Consider the following 17,634-nt stretch of genomic DNA (forward strand, 5'->3'; position numbering starts at 1 on the left):
ACTATAAGAAACAAAGAAGGTCACTATATAATGATAAAGGAGTCAGTTCAGCAAGAAGATATAACAAGTTTAAATACCTATGCACCCAACACTGGAGCACCCAGATATATAAAGCAAATATTATTAGAGCTAAAGAGAGAGATGGGCCCCAATACAATAACAGCTGGTGACTTCAACACTCCACTTTCAGCATTGGACAGATCTTCTAGTAATAAAATCAACAAAGAAACACTGGGCTTAATCTGCACTATAAACCAAATGGACCAATAGATATTGACAGAACTTTTCATCTGACAGCTGCAGAATACACATTCTTTTCTTCAGTACACAGATCATTTTCAAGGACAGACCCTATGTTAGGTCACAAAACAAGTCCTAAAACATTAACAAAATTGAAATAATATCAAGCATCTTTTCTGACCACAATGAAATAAAGCTACAAATCAAGGACAAAAGGAATTTTAGAAACTACACAAATACATGGAAATTAAACAATATCCTCCTGAATGATCAGTGGGTCAATGAAGAAATTAAGAAGGAAACTAAAAAATTTCTTGAAACAAATGATAATGGAAATAACACACCAAAAGCTATGGAATACAATAAATGCAGGACTAAGAGGGAAATTTATAGCTGTAAGTGCCTACATCCAAAAAGAAGAAAAACTTCAAATAAACAACCTAACAATTAATGTTAAAGAACTAGAAAAGCAAGAGTAAACCAAACACAAAATTAGAAGAAAAGAAATAATAAACATCAGAGCAGAAATAAATGAAACTAAAATGAAGAAAGCAATACAAAAGAAATAAATGAAATTGAAATGAAGAATCCAAAAGTTGATTTTTTTGAAAAATTAAACTTGAAAAAAAAACAAAAAATTAAAAAATTAAAACAAAAAACATCAAAAAAAAGAAAAATTAAAATTGACAAACCTTTAACCACATCAAGAAAAAGAGAAGATCCAAATAAAACTGAGATAAAAAAAGAGACATTACAACTAATACTACTGAAATTCAAAGGATCATTAGTGGCTACTATGAGCAACTATATGCCAATAAATTGGAAAATCTAGAGAAAATGGACAAATTCCTAGACACATACAACCTACCAAGATTGAACCATGAAGAAATCCAAAATCGAACAGACCAATAATAAGATTGAAGCCATAATAAAAAGTCTTCCAGTAAAGAAAAGCCCAGGATCCAATGGCTTCACTGCCGAATTCTACCAAACACTTAAGGAATTAATACCAATCCTACTCAAACTATTCTGACAAAAGAGGAGGAGGGAATATTTCCAAACTCCTTCTATGAGGCCAGTATTACCCTGATACCAAAACCAGACAAAGAAATATCGAAAAAACAAAACTAGGGGCCAATATCTCTGATGAATATTGATGCAAAAAATCCTGAAAAAATACTGAATTCAACAACACATTAAAAAGATCATTCATTATGACCAAGTGGGATTTATCCCAGGAATGCAAGGTTGGTTCAACATACGCAAATCAATCAATGTGATACATCAACAGAATGAAGGACAAAAACCACATGATCATTTCAATTGATGCTGAAAAAGCATTTGATAAAATTCAACATCCCTTCATGATAAAAACCTTCAAAAAACTGGGTATAGAATGAATATATCTCAACATAATAAAAGCCATACATAATAAACCCACAGCAAGTAATATATTGGATGGGGAAAAACTGAAAGCCTTTCCTCTAAGATCTGGAACAAGACAAGGATGCCCACTTTCACCCCGTTATTCAACGTAGTACTGGAAGTCCTAGCTAGAGCAATCAGACAAGAGAAAGAAATAAAGGGCATCTAAATTGGAAAGGAAGAAGTCAAATTATCCTTGTCTGCAGATGGTATCACTTTATATTTGGAAAAACCTAAAGGCTCCACAAAAAAACTGTTGGAACTGATAAATTCAGTAAAGTTGCAGGATACAAAATCAACCTTGAAAAATCAGTAGCATTTCTACAGGCCAACAGAGAATAACCTGAAAAAAAAAATCAACAAAAGTAATCCCATTTACTCCCATTTACAATAGCCATAAATAAAAATAAATACCTAGGAATTAACCAAACAATATCTCCATAATGAAAACTATAAAACACTGATGAACAAAACTGAAGAAGAGATGACAAAATGGAAAGATATTCCATGTTCATGGGTTAGAAGAATCAATATTGTTAAAATGTCGATACCACCCAAAGCAATCTACAGATTCAATGCAATCCCTATCAAAATACCAATGACATTCTTCACAGAAATAGAAAAAAGAATCCTAAAATATATATGAAACCACAAAAGACACACTAGCCAAAGACATCTTAAGCAAAAAGAAAACTGAAGGAATCATGTTACCTGACTTCAAATTATACTACAGAGCTATAGTAACCAAATAACAAGGTATTGGCATAAACACACACACATAGACCAATGGAACAGAACAGAGAACCCAGAAACAAATCCACACACCTACAGTGAACTCACCTTTGGCAAAGGTGTTACGAACATACACTGGGGAAAAGACAGTCTCTTCAATAAATGGCGCTGGGAAAACTGGATATCCATATGCAGAAGAATGAAACTAGACACCTATCTCTTGCCATATACAAAAATCAAATAAAACGAGCTACCACATGATCCAACAATCCTGCTGGGTATATACCCAAAAGAAAGGAAACTGGTATACTGAAGAGCTATCTGCACTCCCATGTTTATCATAGCACTGTTTATAACAGCCAAGATTTGGAAGCAACCTAAGTGTACATCAACAGATGAATTAATAAAGAAAATGTGGTATTTATACATGATGGAGTACTCTTCATCCACAAAAAAAGATCTTGTTATTTGCAACAAGATGGGTGGAACTGGAGGTCATATGCTAAGTGAAATAAGCCAGGCACAGAAACGCAAACATCACATGTTCTCACTTATTTGTGAGATCTAAAATTCAAAACAACTGAACTAATGGAGTTACAAAGTAGAAGGATGGTTACTAGAGGCTGGGAAAGGCAGTGAGGGAGTGGGCAGGTGGTTAGGATAGTTAATTGGTACAAAAAAAATTAAAAGAATGAATAAGACCTAGTATTTGATAGCACAACAGGGTGACTATTAGTCAATAATTTAATTGTACATTTAAAAATAACTAAAATAGTATCATTGGATTGTTTGTAACACAAAGGATAAATGCTTACAAGATGTGATTATGTAAGCATTGCATGTCTGTATCAAAACATCTCTTGGAACCCATAAATATACATACCTACTATGTAGCCACAAAAATTAAAATTTTTTTAAAAAGAGCAAAGAAAACCCAAATTCAACTCTAAGTTCCTAATTCAAATGCTATTTTCTCCTCACAAAGCCATCTCTGATCACCTTTCCTGTGAATTACTATAGCATTTTAACAGTGTATCTTTTCTGGGGCTCACCATTTTTTGCTTGTACAAAAATAATTATTAAGTGCATACTGTGGAAAACATGTTCTGCTAAACATTTTAAATCATAATCTATAACTTTCCTAATAGTGTAAGAAAGGCAGGTAATTTCATCCCAATGTAATAATCGATAAAACTGTTTTATTTCAAAGTTTGTTCTCTTTCCACTATGTCACACTATCACTTCGGTTTAAATCATACTGCTACTTAATTATTTAAACTTGTTAATGTAAAGTTATATACCCAACTTTGTTCTATAAAGGCCTTGAGGAACCTAAGTATGTGCTGAAATATACAAATATCATTCCTTCTATCCAAAAATGATCTCAGGTGGCTTTAAAAAAGAAGATACTACAAAGGGGAAAATCATAATGAAAAAGGAAAATCATAATCAATGAAAAAGGAAGAAGTGAATATGCTAACCATAAATGTTAATTAACATGGTTGCTTGGTGATACGGTTTGGCTCTGTCCCTACCCAAATCTCATCTTGAATTGTAATAATCCCCAAGTGTCAAGGTGAAACTAGGTGGAGAGGGCAGTTTCCCCTATACTGCTCTCCGGTTAGTGAGTGAGTTCTCACAAGATCTGATGGTTTCCTAAGGGGCTTCCACTCTTTGCTCAGCACTCATTCTGTCTTCTGCTGCTCTGTGAAAAGGTGCCTTCCACCATGATTGTAAGCCTCCTGAGGCCTCCCTAGCCACGTAAAACTGTGAGTCAAACCTCTTTTCTTTATAAATTACCCAATCTCGGGTATTTCTTCATAGCAGTGTGTGAACGGACTAATACAGTAAATTGGTACCACAGAGAGTCAGGGGCTGCTATAAAGATACCTGAAAATGTGTATATGACTTTGGAACTGGGTAACAGGCAGAGGCTGGAACACGTTGGAGGGTTCAGAAGACAGGAAAATGTGGGAAAATCTGGAACTTCCTAGAGACTTGTTGAATGACAATGAAGTCCAGGCTGAGGTGGTCTCAGATGGAGATGAGGAACTTGTTGGGAACTGGTAAAGGTCATTCTTGCTATGCTTTAGCAAAGAAACTGGTGGCTTTTTGCCCCTGCCCTAGAGATCTGTGGAATTTTGAGCTTCAGAGAGGTGACTTAGGGTATCTGGTGAAAGAAATTTCTAAGCAGCAAAGCATTCAAGAGATGACAGAGCATAAAAGTTCAGGAAATTTGCAGCCTGACAATGCAGTAGAAAAGAAAAACCCATTTTCTGGGTAGAAATTCAAGTCTACTGCACAAGTGAGAAGCAGCCAAATGCTAATCACCAAGACAATGGGGAAAATGTCTCCAAGGCATGTCAGAGACCTTCACAGAAGCCCCTCCCATCACAGGCCTGGAAGCCTAGGAGGGAAAATTGGTTTTCTGGGCTGGTTCCAGCGCCCCTCTGCTGTGTGCAGCCTAGGGACTTGGTGCCCTGTGTCCCCCAGCTGCTCCAGCCATGGCTAAAAATGGGGCCAAGGTACAGCTCAGACTTTTGCTTCAGAGGGTGCAAGCCCCAAGCCTTGGCAGCTTCTACATGATGTTGGTCCTGTGGGTGCACAGAAGAGAAGGACTGAGATTTGGGAACCTCTGCCTAGATTTCAGAGGACGTATGGAAACTCCTGGATGTCCAGGTAGAGAGGTGTGCTACAGGGGCAGAGCCCTCATGGAGAACCTCTGCTAGGGCAGTGTGGAAGGGAAATGTGGGGTCAAGCCCCCACACAGAGTCCCTATTGGGGCACTGCCTAGCAGAGCTATGAGAAGGGACCACTGTCCTCCAGCCCCCAGAGTGGTAGATCCACCCACGGTTTGCACCAGAAAAGCTGCAGACACTCAACGCCAGCCGTGAAAGCAGCTAGTAAGTGGAGGCTGTACCCTGCAAAGCCACAGGGGCAGAGCTGCCCAACACTGTGGGAGCCCATCTCTTGCATCAGCAAGACCTGGATGTGAGATGTGGAGTCAAAGGAGATCATTTCAGAACTTTAAGGTTTAATGACTGCCCTTTTGGATTTCAGACTTGCATGGGGCCTGTAGCCCCTCTGTTTTGGCCAATTTCTTCCATTTGGAATGGGCGTATTTACCCAATGCCTGTACTCCCATTGTATCTAGGAAGTAACTAACTTGCTTTTGACTTTATAGGTTCAGAGGCAGAAGGGACTTGCCTTATCTCAGATGAAACTTTGGACTTGGACTTCTGGGTTAATCACGGAATGAGTTAAGACTTCAGAAGACTGTTGAGAAGGCATGATTTGAAATGTGAGGACATGAGACTTGGGACGGGCCAGGGGCAGAATGATATGGTTGGGCTGTGTCCCCACCTGAATGTCATCTTGAATTATAATAATTCCCATGAGTCCAGGGTGGGACCAGGTGGGAGATAATTGAATTACAGGGGTGGCTTCCCCCACACTGGTCTTGTGATAGTGAGTGAATACTCATGAGATCTAATGGTCTGTAAGGGGCTTCCCCCTTCACTCGGCACTCATTCTCTCTCCTGCCACCTTGTAAAGAGGTGCTTTCTACCATGATTGTAAGTTTCCTGAGGTCTCCTCAGCCAAGTGGAACTGTGAGTCAATTAAACCTCTTTCCTTGATAAATTACCCAGTCTTGGGTATTTCTTCATAGCAGCATGAGAATGGACTAATACGCTTGGATTGTACATAAAATTTGGAAGTTGAGGAAAGACAGGAAAACATTAAATTTAATTCAATGCTAGAAAGAACCTCACGAGTACGTCAGGGTAGGCAAGGATTCCCCACTACTGAGTCGAAAATAGATTTTCCATAAGAAACAGTGTTATTTATAAACAAATCTTATTGCTGCATTAGAGTAAAAAGTTCTTAAAGCTTCTCCTGTACACCATGTAACACAAATGTTAATAGATGGTGCTAATTTGCTGTAAGACTGAATTTACCAGTCTTTGTAGTAAACAAAGCGATAACATCCATTGAAGATAGAAAAAGATGGAAACAGATGGGAACCAGATTCTTTGAATTTGGAATGGCTACTGTAGGAATTTGTCAAATTTAGAAAGAGATCAATCAAAGGACTGTTAAGTAGAAATGAGACTATGGCAAAAGTTACATAGTACTGATTTTCAGATGAGAACATTAGCAGTGTTTTTAAAAATACTTTTTAAATACCTGGTGGCTGGAGAATTAAAACAGGCAAGGTAGACAATATTGTGAGAGCCAATGCTACATACTGGCAAGAAAGGAATCACAGAAAATTAAGGAAGTAAGGGTAAAGTGTTCATGGGGACATTAGTGAAATTACCACAAGTTTCAAGCTACGAGAATTGATGGATTGGAGGTCAATATAGGGTCAAGAACAGGTTCATAGTTAAGACGAAGTAAGAGACTAGTGGTTTTGGTGATAAAAATAAATGCAGACATAGAGGTCTGAGAGGTAACACACTTTCTCTGTATGATGGAATTTAAGATGTGGCAGTGAGGATCTTGGAGTAGGTCTCACCTCTTCCTGGTCCCATATATCCAGGACTGGGGTATGAGGAGAGAAAGCATCTTTTTCTCCCTCAGATAATATATTTTGGGTAACACTGGTTTGTAGCAGAGGCTGGCAAACTTTTTCTGTACAGGACCCAACAACAAACATCTTAGACTTTATGGGTTTTATACAGTCTCTGTCACAAATTCTTTTTTTTTTTGAGACAGAGTCTTGCTCTGTCATCCAGGCTAGAGTGCAGTGGTGTGATCTTGGTTCACTGCAACCTCCGCCTCCCGGGTTCAAATGATTCTCCTCCTCAGCCTTCTGAGTAGCTGGGACTACAGGCGCCCTCCACAACGCTCAATTATTTTTGTTTTTATTTTTAGTGGAGACAGGGTTTCACCATGTTGGCCAGGCTGGTCTCGAACTCCTGACCTCAAGTGATTCGCCAGCCTCAGTCTCCCAAAAGTGCTGGGATTACAGGCATGAGCCACAGCACCCAGCCGTATTCTTTTCTTTTTTAATTTTTAAAATTATTTATTTAATTTTGAAACACAGTCTTGCTCTGTCACCCAGACTGGAGTGCAGTGGCATGATCTTGGCTCACAGCAACCCCACCTCCTGGGTTCAAGCAATTCTCGTGTCTCAGCCTACCAAGCAGCTGAGATTATAGGCATGTGCCACCATGCTTGGTTAATTTTTGTATTTTTAGTAGAGGTGAGGTTTTGCCATGTTGGCCAGGTTGGTCTTGAATTCCTGGCCTCAAGTGATCTGCCCGCTTCGGCCTCCCAAGTTCCTGGGATTACAGACGTGAGCCACCGTGCCAGGCTCTTTTCTCTTTTTAAGTAGTATTTTGAAAATATGAATGCCATTCTTAGCTTACAGTCCTTATAATAACAGACCACTGACCAGATTTGATTCATAGGCTATAGCTTGCCCTGTTGTATTGGATAAAATTCTAACTTCTTAGTTTCACAGAAAAGACATTTATGAAATAAATCTAATCTATTTCTCCAGTCATGTCATCCCACACTTGCTTAACTGTAAACTTCTTAGTTGCAGAATTTTTCAGTTTCCTAAACATTTGGTCTAGGGCCTTTTATATTTCAGGACGTCTGTTCTTTCAGTTCCCTTAGACCCAAAGTCTTTCTCTGTTTCTCAGCTTATACAGTTTCTCACTATTCATACTCCATCCCAAATGTCACTTTTTATATACCCATCACAATTCACCCAAACAGTGATCAATTACCTTTGCTATTCAAAACCTCTTTTTTATTGTTCATATCTCCCTTAAAGTCTTCATTTGTGCTGAATGATGATCCTTTTACAGGTCTACCTCTCCATATCCCCACAACTCTGAGTGTCTAAGGGAAGAAAGATCTTATCCATCTTCGTGTTTCCACTCCCTCACACGAGTGCCTAACAGCACATAACTTATGGCACATGCTCAGCAAATAGTCATCAATGAATGAACTAGTCATACAGTATGAGTATACTTCATACTTTTTAATATAAATATCTTTGCATGATAATTACTAAGATCATATCCTAAACTACTACTTTATACAATCATAATTTGATTCTACTGCTTACTTGTTTAAAAAATAAAAATTACATTTCAATTTCACTGTGATTTTAAGAGAATTTTCTACTTTACATGCCTGGTTGTGTTCATGAGCTGTACAATTATCTGTTCCATTATATTCTGTAAGCTGTTCTCTTCGTTTTTCTCTAATAAGAATTTTATGAACATCATCTTCCAGTCTATTGAAGAATCCTCCATCATGTGATAAAGTCTGAGAAGAACTCAATTCCTGTCAAAAATGAATTACGATTTACTATCATTCAACATGCATTGATATGCATTTAATACACCTAGTCAACCACAAGAAGGGATATGCATTTAGTACACCTAGTCAACCACTACAAGGATAAAAAAAGAAAGAAAAATGACAGCTAAGAGGCAATCAACGACTTGATCCTTCTCCATCTCCAGAAGATAAAACAATAGAGACACATTTGGAAACTTCCTTTCGTACTTCATATTTTTTGGACTTAGATACTGCTTTTTAAATTTCTGTTATTTATATACTGAACAACTCTCCAATTTAATGTGTACAAAACACTGGTTTTTTAATATATTCACAGAGTTGTACAACCATCACCCCAATCAACTATATAACAATTCCATCACCCCAAAAAGAAACTGTACCCATTAGCCGTCACTCCCCATTTCCTCCTAATACCTGCCACCCGCCCCAGGCAACACTAATCTATTTACTGTCTCTATAGATTTGCCTAGTATGGACATTTTGTATATACGGAATAATCCAATATGTGAACTTTTGACTGGCTTCTCTGACTTAGCAAAATATTTTCAAGATTCATCCATATATGGCTTGTATCAGCACTTCATCCCTTTTTATTGCCAAATATCCCATTCTACATTTTATTTCTCCATTTGTTGGTTGATAGACATTTGGGTTGTTGCTACTTTTTGGCTATTATGAATTGTGCTGCTATAATATTCATGCACAAGATTTTGTGTGGACATATTTTCAATTCTCTTGGGTATATACCTAAGAGTAGAACTGCTGGTGACTCTATGTTTAAACTTTTGAGGTATCACTAAATAATTTTCCAAAGCAGCCCATCATTTTACAATCCCATCAGCAGTCAAGTGGGTTGCAATTTCTCCACATTCTCATCGACACTTGTTATCTGCCTTTTTCATGATAGCCACCGGGTGTGAAGTGCTATCTCATTGCGGTTTTCGGTTGCATTTCCCTGACAGCGAATGGTGCTGAACATCCCTTTTGTGTGCTTATTGAAGATTTGTATATCTTTTTGGAGAAATGTCTTCTCAGATCCTTTGCCCATTTTTTAACTGGGTTACTTGTTTTTTTGAGTTGTAACAGTTCTTTATATATTCTAAATGTCTATATCTTATTGAATTTGATTTACAAACATTTACTACCATTTCGTGGGTTGTCTTGGCATATTCTTGATGGTATCCTTTGTATCACAGAAGTTTTTAAATTTGATGAAGTCCAATTTCATCCAAGAAACCATTGCTTAACTCAAAAATTTACTCCTATATTTTCTTCTAAAAGTTTTACAGATTTAGCTCATGTGTTTAGTTCTGTGATCCATTTTGAGTTAATTTTTGTACACGGTGTGAAGAAAGGGTCGAAATTCACTCTTCTGCATGACGATATCCAGCATCATGTGTTGAGAAGATTATTCTTTTGCCCTTTTAATTGTGTTGGGACTCTTGTCCAAAATCAAGTTTGTTTCTGAACTCTTAATCCTATTCTATCAATCTTTAAATGTCTGTTCTTATGCCAGTACCAGATTGTCTTGATTATTATAGTTTTATGTTGCTCAATCATTTACACTGCTTTTTTTTTTTTTGAGACGGAGTTTCACTCTTGTTGCCCAGGCGGAGTGCAATGGCATGATCTCGGCTCACTGCAACCTCTTCCTCCCAGGCCAGATTCAAGCAATTCTCCCACCTCAGCCTCCTGAGTAGCTGGGATTAAAGGCATGTGCCACCATGCCCGGGTAATTTTGTATTTTTAGTAGAGACGGGGTTTCACCATGTTGGCCAGGCTCGTCTCGAACTCCTGACCTCAGGTGATCTGTCCGCCTCAGCCTCCCAAAGTGCTAGGATTACAGGCATGAGCCACTGTGTCCGGCATTACACTGCATTTTTAAATAATTTTTATATAAATTCCCCATGCCAATAGAAGATTTTTAAAAGATAAGATTTTTATCACTGTCTATCCAATTATATATTAGAAATTTTACATTCTCCAAGAAAAGGAGCATTTCCTCTTCAACATCCTGTTATGAAGACAGAAACTGAAGAAAATATTCCTCTCATTGGTTTCACCTATGTCCCACATTCTTTTTTTTGAGACAGTCTCACTCTCACCCAGGCTGGAGTGCAGTGGCCCGATCTCGGCTCACTACAACCCTCACCCCTTAGGTTCAAGCGATTCTTGTGCCTCAGCCTCCCAAGTAGCTGGGATTACAGGCACATGCCACCACTCCTGGCTAATTTTGTTGTTGTTGTTGTTGTGTTTTTTTAGTAGAGATGGGGTTTCACCATGTTGGCCAGCGGGTCTCAAACTCCTGACCTCAGGTGATCCACCCGCCTCAGCCTCCCAAAGTGCTAGGATTACAGGTGTGAGCCACCATGCCTGTCCCCACATTCTTGAACTACAGCTATTCACAATTGTATTTGTGGGCAAACAACCCCAAGGTTCAATAATTGTTCATACTTTTCACTTCACATTATCTTAGAAAGTAAAGTGTTTGAAAAAAATGTATTTGTATGCCAGCGCTTACTATATGAATGACTTTAAAAATGATTGTACAACACTTTATATCTTGCAAAGCACTTAAACAAACATTACCTTATTTGAATTTCATAAACATCATGAGAAGTTGATAGAGCAAGTATTATTTCCCCCCCAAGTAATTATGGCCTTAAGAATGCATGTGCGATTGCTAAGGGATACAGGCATAACTCTAAAATTACTACTTCATAAAATAGTTCCAGTATATTCTTGTAAGATTTTATTTTACAGCAATAAATACGGAAATGCTAAAAACACTGCTGAGCTTCTGCGGAAGGAATAACATACTGCTAGCAACTGATCAGCCTCTGGATTTCATATCACTAGAGATTATAATTATAATTCTAGCCATTGTCCCTGTTTGTTGATAGTTGCTCCCATTACCAACACATCATGCCTATCACAAAGGGCATTCTGTCCCTTAAGTATTTTTGAGTGAGGCACAAAGTTTCTTTTTGATCTAGAGATGGGATTTTTTTCAAAAGATATATTGATAACAAACTATAGGGGGGAGAAAAGCAAAAATAAATCAACTACTACATCCCACACACACCAGAAAAAAAGATTAAAATATGGCAAATGTAAGAACAGAAAATATTTAACATAATAAGTCTAGTCAATTCAATTTCAGTTTAATTCAAATTCTGCACACCTATTTGGTACCAAGCATACAATGAGTAAGACAGTATGGTGCTTATGTAAGTATAGACATACAGATCAATGGAACAGAACTGAGAATCTAGATATGAGCCTTCATATTTATGATCAAATTTACTTTTTAAAAAGGTGTCAAGGTATTTTATTAAGGACATAAGAGTGTTGTGCTGGGAGACGTGTCTATGCATATGCCACAATTCACAAAAATTAACTCGAAATATGGATCACAGACTCTTAAAGGAAGAACTAAAACCATAAAGCCTCTAGAATAAATCATCATGACTTGTGTTAGGCAAAGATTTATTTAATGAACACCAAAAGTACAATCCATAAAGTCACAAACTAGACTTGATAACAATTTAAAACTTTTGTGCTTCAAAAGACACGATTAAAAAACCAAAAAGACATCCCCAAAATATGTACATCTATTTTGTATCAATAAAAAATTAAAAAGAAAAGGCAAGGCACAGCCTGGAAGAAAGTATTTGCAAATCATGTATCTGATAGAGGACTTGTTTCCAGACATATAAAGAAATCATACAAATCAATAAGAAAACACACAAAAATGAGCAAAAAATTTGAATAGATATTTCCATAAGATATAAGAATGGCTGATAAGCATATGAAAAGATGTCTGAAATCAGCAGTTATTAGGAACATGCAAATTAAAACTACAATGAAATACATTACATACCCACTAGAATGGCTATAATCAAAACAAGAGATAATATCAAGCGTTGCCAAGGATGCATAGGAGCCAGAACTCTCATATATTGCTGGTGGGAGTGAAAAATGGTAGTCATTTTGAAAAACAATTTGACAGACTCTTTAAAAGTTAGACACAAATTCACCATACAACCCAGCAATTTCACTCCTAAGTAACCACCTAAGAGAAATTAAAACATATCCACACAAAGACATACATCAAATGTTCACAGCAAGCCTATAACCTGGTGAATAAACAACGTTTATACAATAAAATACTATTCAGTGATACAGCTGAATTAACTACTGCCACATGTTACAACATGGATATACCTCAAAAACATTATGCTAAGTGAAAGAAGCCAAACACAAAGACTACACATTCTATGAGTCCGTTATAGGTTACAAGAAACTGCAAATCTCTAGAGACAGAAAGTAGATCAGTGGTTGCCAGGGGCTGAAGGTGGGAGTAGGGATTGACTACAAATGGCATGAGGGAATTTTCTGAGATTATGGAAATGTCCCAAAACTAGACTGTGTTTATAGCTGCACAACTATGAGTGAATTATATACTTGCAATGGGTGAATTTTATAGTATTTAAATTATAACTCAATACAGCTGTTTAAAAAAAAAAAACACACTTGATCCCATACCATTCTACTTAAAAACTAGAATATTACCTACAGACCTTATGGCCCATCTATATACTCTTCCCTTAGTCTCATCTTTGTGCCTCAACAAGGTAACCATTACCTCAACTTAGTGTTGATCATTTCCATGTTTTTGCTATTTTACAGATGCATCACTAAATAATATAATTTCATTTTGTTTGGCTTAACTTTTTATTATGAAAATTTTCACTCATATACTCTACATTTAGATTTAAGGATTTTCTATATTTAGCCCTCCTTTTTGGGCCTAGGTATTTTATAATAAAGTGCAGTTATTATGACAGTTCATCTCGAAATTCTTTCACATGCAGTTATAAAAAATTGTCCAATTTAACCATATTATCATTATCATACCTAACAAAACTCATATTTGTTAACACCACCTTATTCCTACTTTATTATTATTATTATTATTATTATTATTTTGAAGTCAGTTTTGCTCTAGGCACGTGCCATCACACCTGGCTAATTTTTCTATTTTTAGTAGAGACGGGGTTTCACCACATTGGCCAGGCTGGTCTCCGAGCTCCTGGCCTCAAGTGATCCACCTGCCTTGGCCTCCCAAAGTGCTGGGATTACAGGCATGAGCCACTGTGCCTGGTCTATACCTACTTTACATTTAAATTTCAATTGTATAAAAATGTTTTTTATTGCTAATCTAATAAAAGCCTGCACAAATAGCATCTGATATCTCTTAAATCTTCCTCAATCTGGAGAACCCCATCCACAACCAAACTTTTCTTCTCCATAACAGTTTCTTGTTGAAGAGACCAGGTCAGTTGTCCTACAAAGTTATCTATCTTCTAGATTTGCCTGATTGTTTCCTTTAGGTATCACTTAACTTGCGTTTCTAACCCCTACATCTCCTGTAAAATAGAAGTCAGATCTTAAGGCTTGATTTACATATAGATTAAACATTTTTAGCAGGAATACTTAGTTTTGCTGAATTTTAAGTTTTATAAAATTGGTATCACTCTGATGCATTCCTCTGAGACTGGTTCTTCACTCAACATTCTCTTTTGGATTCATCCATGTTGTTACCTGGACTTAAATATTCATTTGCTTTCACTACTACATAATCCATTGTGTGATTATACTAAAATTTATCCATTCTACTGAAGATAAACATTTGAATTTTTTCAAGTTTGTTTCCTGAGTAGTATGGAGGTCATGATGCTGGGCCACTGCACACATAAAACATTTCTTTACATGGCTCCTAGGAAACACATGTAATCTTCTCTAAGGCATGTGTACCTACAAGTGGACTGCTAAGTTATAATTTGTATCAGAGGTGAACAAACTACGGCCCGAAATGCTGCCTCTTTTTCGCAAATGAAGTTTTATTGGAACACAGCCATGCATGCTCATTAATTTAAGTATTGACTACAGCTGTTTTTATACTATAGCGGCAGAACTGAGTAATTGTGGCAGAGACTGGATGTACCTCAAAGCCTAAAATATTTGCTACCTGGTCCTTTACAGAAAAAAAATTGCTGACTCCTGGGTTATAATGAATATTTGACTTTATATGAACACCAAAATCATGCAAAATATTTGTACTAATTTGCATTCCCACCAATATAAACTGACCCAAAACTCGATTGATCTATAACCTCTGAATCTTGTTATCTGCAAACTTCGTAATTTTTGCCTGCCTGGTGGGTGGAAAAAAACCAGTATCTCAGTGTGATCATAACTGTATTTCTCTGATTAGCAGCAAAATTGAATATTTTGTATGTTTTTGCTATTCATATTTCCTATTTTGTGAAATGCATAATGTCACTTGTCTATTTTTTATATTTTTATGAGACAGTAACCATTTGATTGGAGTTCTTTATCTGAATACTAATGCTTTGTCAGTTCTGTTTTGAAATAGCTTTTTCCCATTTGTGCCTCGTGTTTTTATATCCATTCTGGTATGTTGTGGAAAATAAGTTATTCATTTTGAGTGACATCTACTTTATCAACCTTTTGTTTTATGGTTAGTGCTTTTGTTAAGTTTTCCCCTAACACTATGCTACAAATATATTTTACTGTATTTTATAGTTCTAAAAGTTGTAAAATTTGCCTTTCATATATGCATTTAATTTATATAAAATGGATTTTAATGTGTGATAGAAGGCAGAGATCCAATCTGGTTTTTTTTCTAATATGGCTAAAAAAGAGTCCCTTGCTTTTCCATATATAAGACATTACGATGTTACAATATTTAACAGAGTGTGGTATCAGCACAGGAATAAACTGACCAGTGGAACAAAATAGCTCAAAAACAAACACATGCATATATGGAATACTGATAAACAACAGAGTGACATTATACATGGTTCTTATTAGCAGTTCTTAGCTACTTTTTGGCCACTGCTTTTCCATATTAATAATTTGTTGAGTTCTTTTTTTTTTTCTTTTTGAGATGGAGTCTTGCTCTGTTGCCCAGGCTGGAGTGCAGTGGCGCAATCTCAGCTCACTGCAAGCTCCGCCTCCTGGGTTCACGCCATTCTCCTGCCTCAGCCTCCCAAGTAGCTGGGCTTACAGGCACCTGCCACCACGCCCAGGTAATTTTTTTTACATTTCTAGTAGAGACGGGGTTTCACTGTGTTAGCCAGGATGGTCTTGATCTCCTGACCTTGTGATCTGCCCACCTCGGCCTCCCAAAGTGCTGGGATTACAGGCGTGAGCCACCGTGCCCAGCCAACTTGAGTTCTTAAAACTCCAGGATTTTCACTGGAACTGCAAAGACTCTATAGATCAATTTGGGAAAAACTGTCACTTTCATTATAATACTTTCATATTTCCAAGGGCTCCAAGTCACCTCCTCAAGGACTAGCCTCTCAGCTTTACAGTTTTAAGATACCTTAATATACAGTAACACAGAAACTTCAAAATGGTTCATCTATATGTGCTATTTCTCTTTCACCACTCTTGTGTGCTTTTAACTTATTTCAAGAGGAAATCTAAATAATGATGTTCTGGCCAGGTGTGATAACTCACACCTACAATCCCAACACTGTGGAAAGCAGGAGAGCTGCTTAAGTCTAGGAGTTCAAGATCAGCCTGGGCAACATAGCAAGACCCCATCTCTACAAAAAGTAGAAAATATTAGCCGGGCATGGTGGTGTGCACCTGTAGTTCTAGCTGCTCAGGAGGATGACGCAGAAGGATCACTTGAGCTCAGGAGACTGAGGCTGCAGTGAGCTGTGATCACACCGCTGCACTCCAGCCTGAGTAACAGAGCAAGACCCTGTCTCAAAAGAAAATGGTATTCTTCCAGTCAGAATGGCTATTATTAAAAGTCAAAACATAATAGTTGCTGATGAGGTTGTGGAGAAAAAGCTTTTACACTTTTGGTGGGAGTGTAAATTAGTTCAACCATTGTGGAAGACAGTGTAGTGATTCCTCAAAGACCTAGAGGCAGAAATATGATTCAACCCAGCAATCCCATTACTGGGTATATACCCAAAGGAATATAAATCATTCTATTATAAAGATACATGCATGCATATGTTCACTGCAGCACTATTCACAATAGCAAAGACATGGAATCAACCAAATGCCCATCAACGATAGACTGGATAAAGAAAATTTGGTACATATATGCCATGGACTACTGTGCAGCCATGTACATGGATGGAGCTGGAAGCCATTATCCTCAGAAACTAATGCAGGAACAGAAAACCAAATACCATGTGTTCTCACTTGTAAGTGGGAACTGAATGATGAGAACATATAGACACAGGAGGGTGGGGAATAACATACACTGAGGCCTGTGGAAGGGCAGGGGGTTGGGGAAGGGAGCGCATCAGGAAACACAGCTAATGGATGCTGGGCTTAATACTTAGGTGATGGGATGATCTGTGCAGCAAACTGCCATGGCACACGTTTACCTATGTAACAAACTCGCAGATCTTGCACATGTACCCCTGAACTTAAAATAAAAGTTGGAAATTAAAAAAAAGAAAACGGTGTTCTTCAATGAGCTATTACATTAAATATGACATTATATACAAATTAAGTTTACTTTTTCTCACCCCTAAGATGAACCTGATGGACTCAAATCTTGAACTTGACTTGAAATAATTCAGCATTATTAAACTCTTACTATGCAAATAATACTATGCTCTGCATGGGCTACTCTCACGGAATTCACAATGTACTGAGAAAGACAACTAATACATGAAATAGTAACAGACACAATAATTAAGCACTCTTCTGTACATCAGGGATGGCAAGAACCTGTAAAGTATGCACCAACTTCTACCTCTTTTATAAACTGCAATATAATTAACTGATAACTGTACTTTTTCTTGCTGAGCAATGACAGTCTCAGAATTCTTAATGCAAAGCTCCATA

General features: G+C 37.3%; 1 protein-coding gene across 4 annotated transcripts in view; it reads right to left on the bottom strand.

The window, feature by feature from the left end:
- The window catches only part of GKAP1 (G kinase anchoring protein 1), a 79,895-nt gene that overhangs the window by 20,790 nt on the left and 41,471 nt on the right, over nt 1-17,634 (bottom strand). For 2 of the 4 annotated variants that reach the window (XM_024252842.3, XM_054520107.2), the window contains exon 8: nt 8,551-8,703. The exons of 1 other annotated variant lie outside the window; for it this stretch is intronic. In XM_024252842.3, coding sequence (XP_024108610.3) covers nt 8,551-8,703 — 153 coding nt within the window. Of the gene's footprint in view, nt 1-8,546; nt 8,704-17,634 lie in introns of all 4 variants that reach the window. One more of the 4 variants, XM_054520108.2, reaches the window with a different exon arrangement.

This window comes from Pongo abelii, chromosome 13, assembly GCF_028885655.2.
Source record: "Pongo abelii isolate AG06213 chromosome 13, NHGRI_mPonAbe1-v2.0_pri, whole genome shotgun sequence".
NCBI classification, from domain to species: Eukaryota; Metazoa; Chordata; class Mammalia; order Primates; family Hominidae; genus Pongo; species Pongo abelii.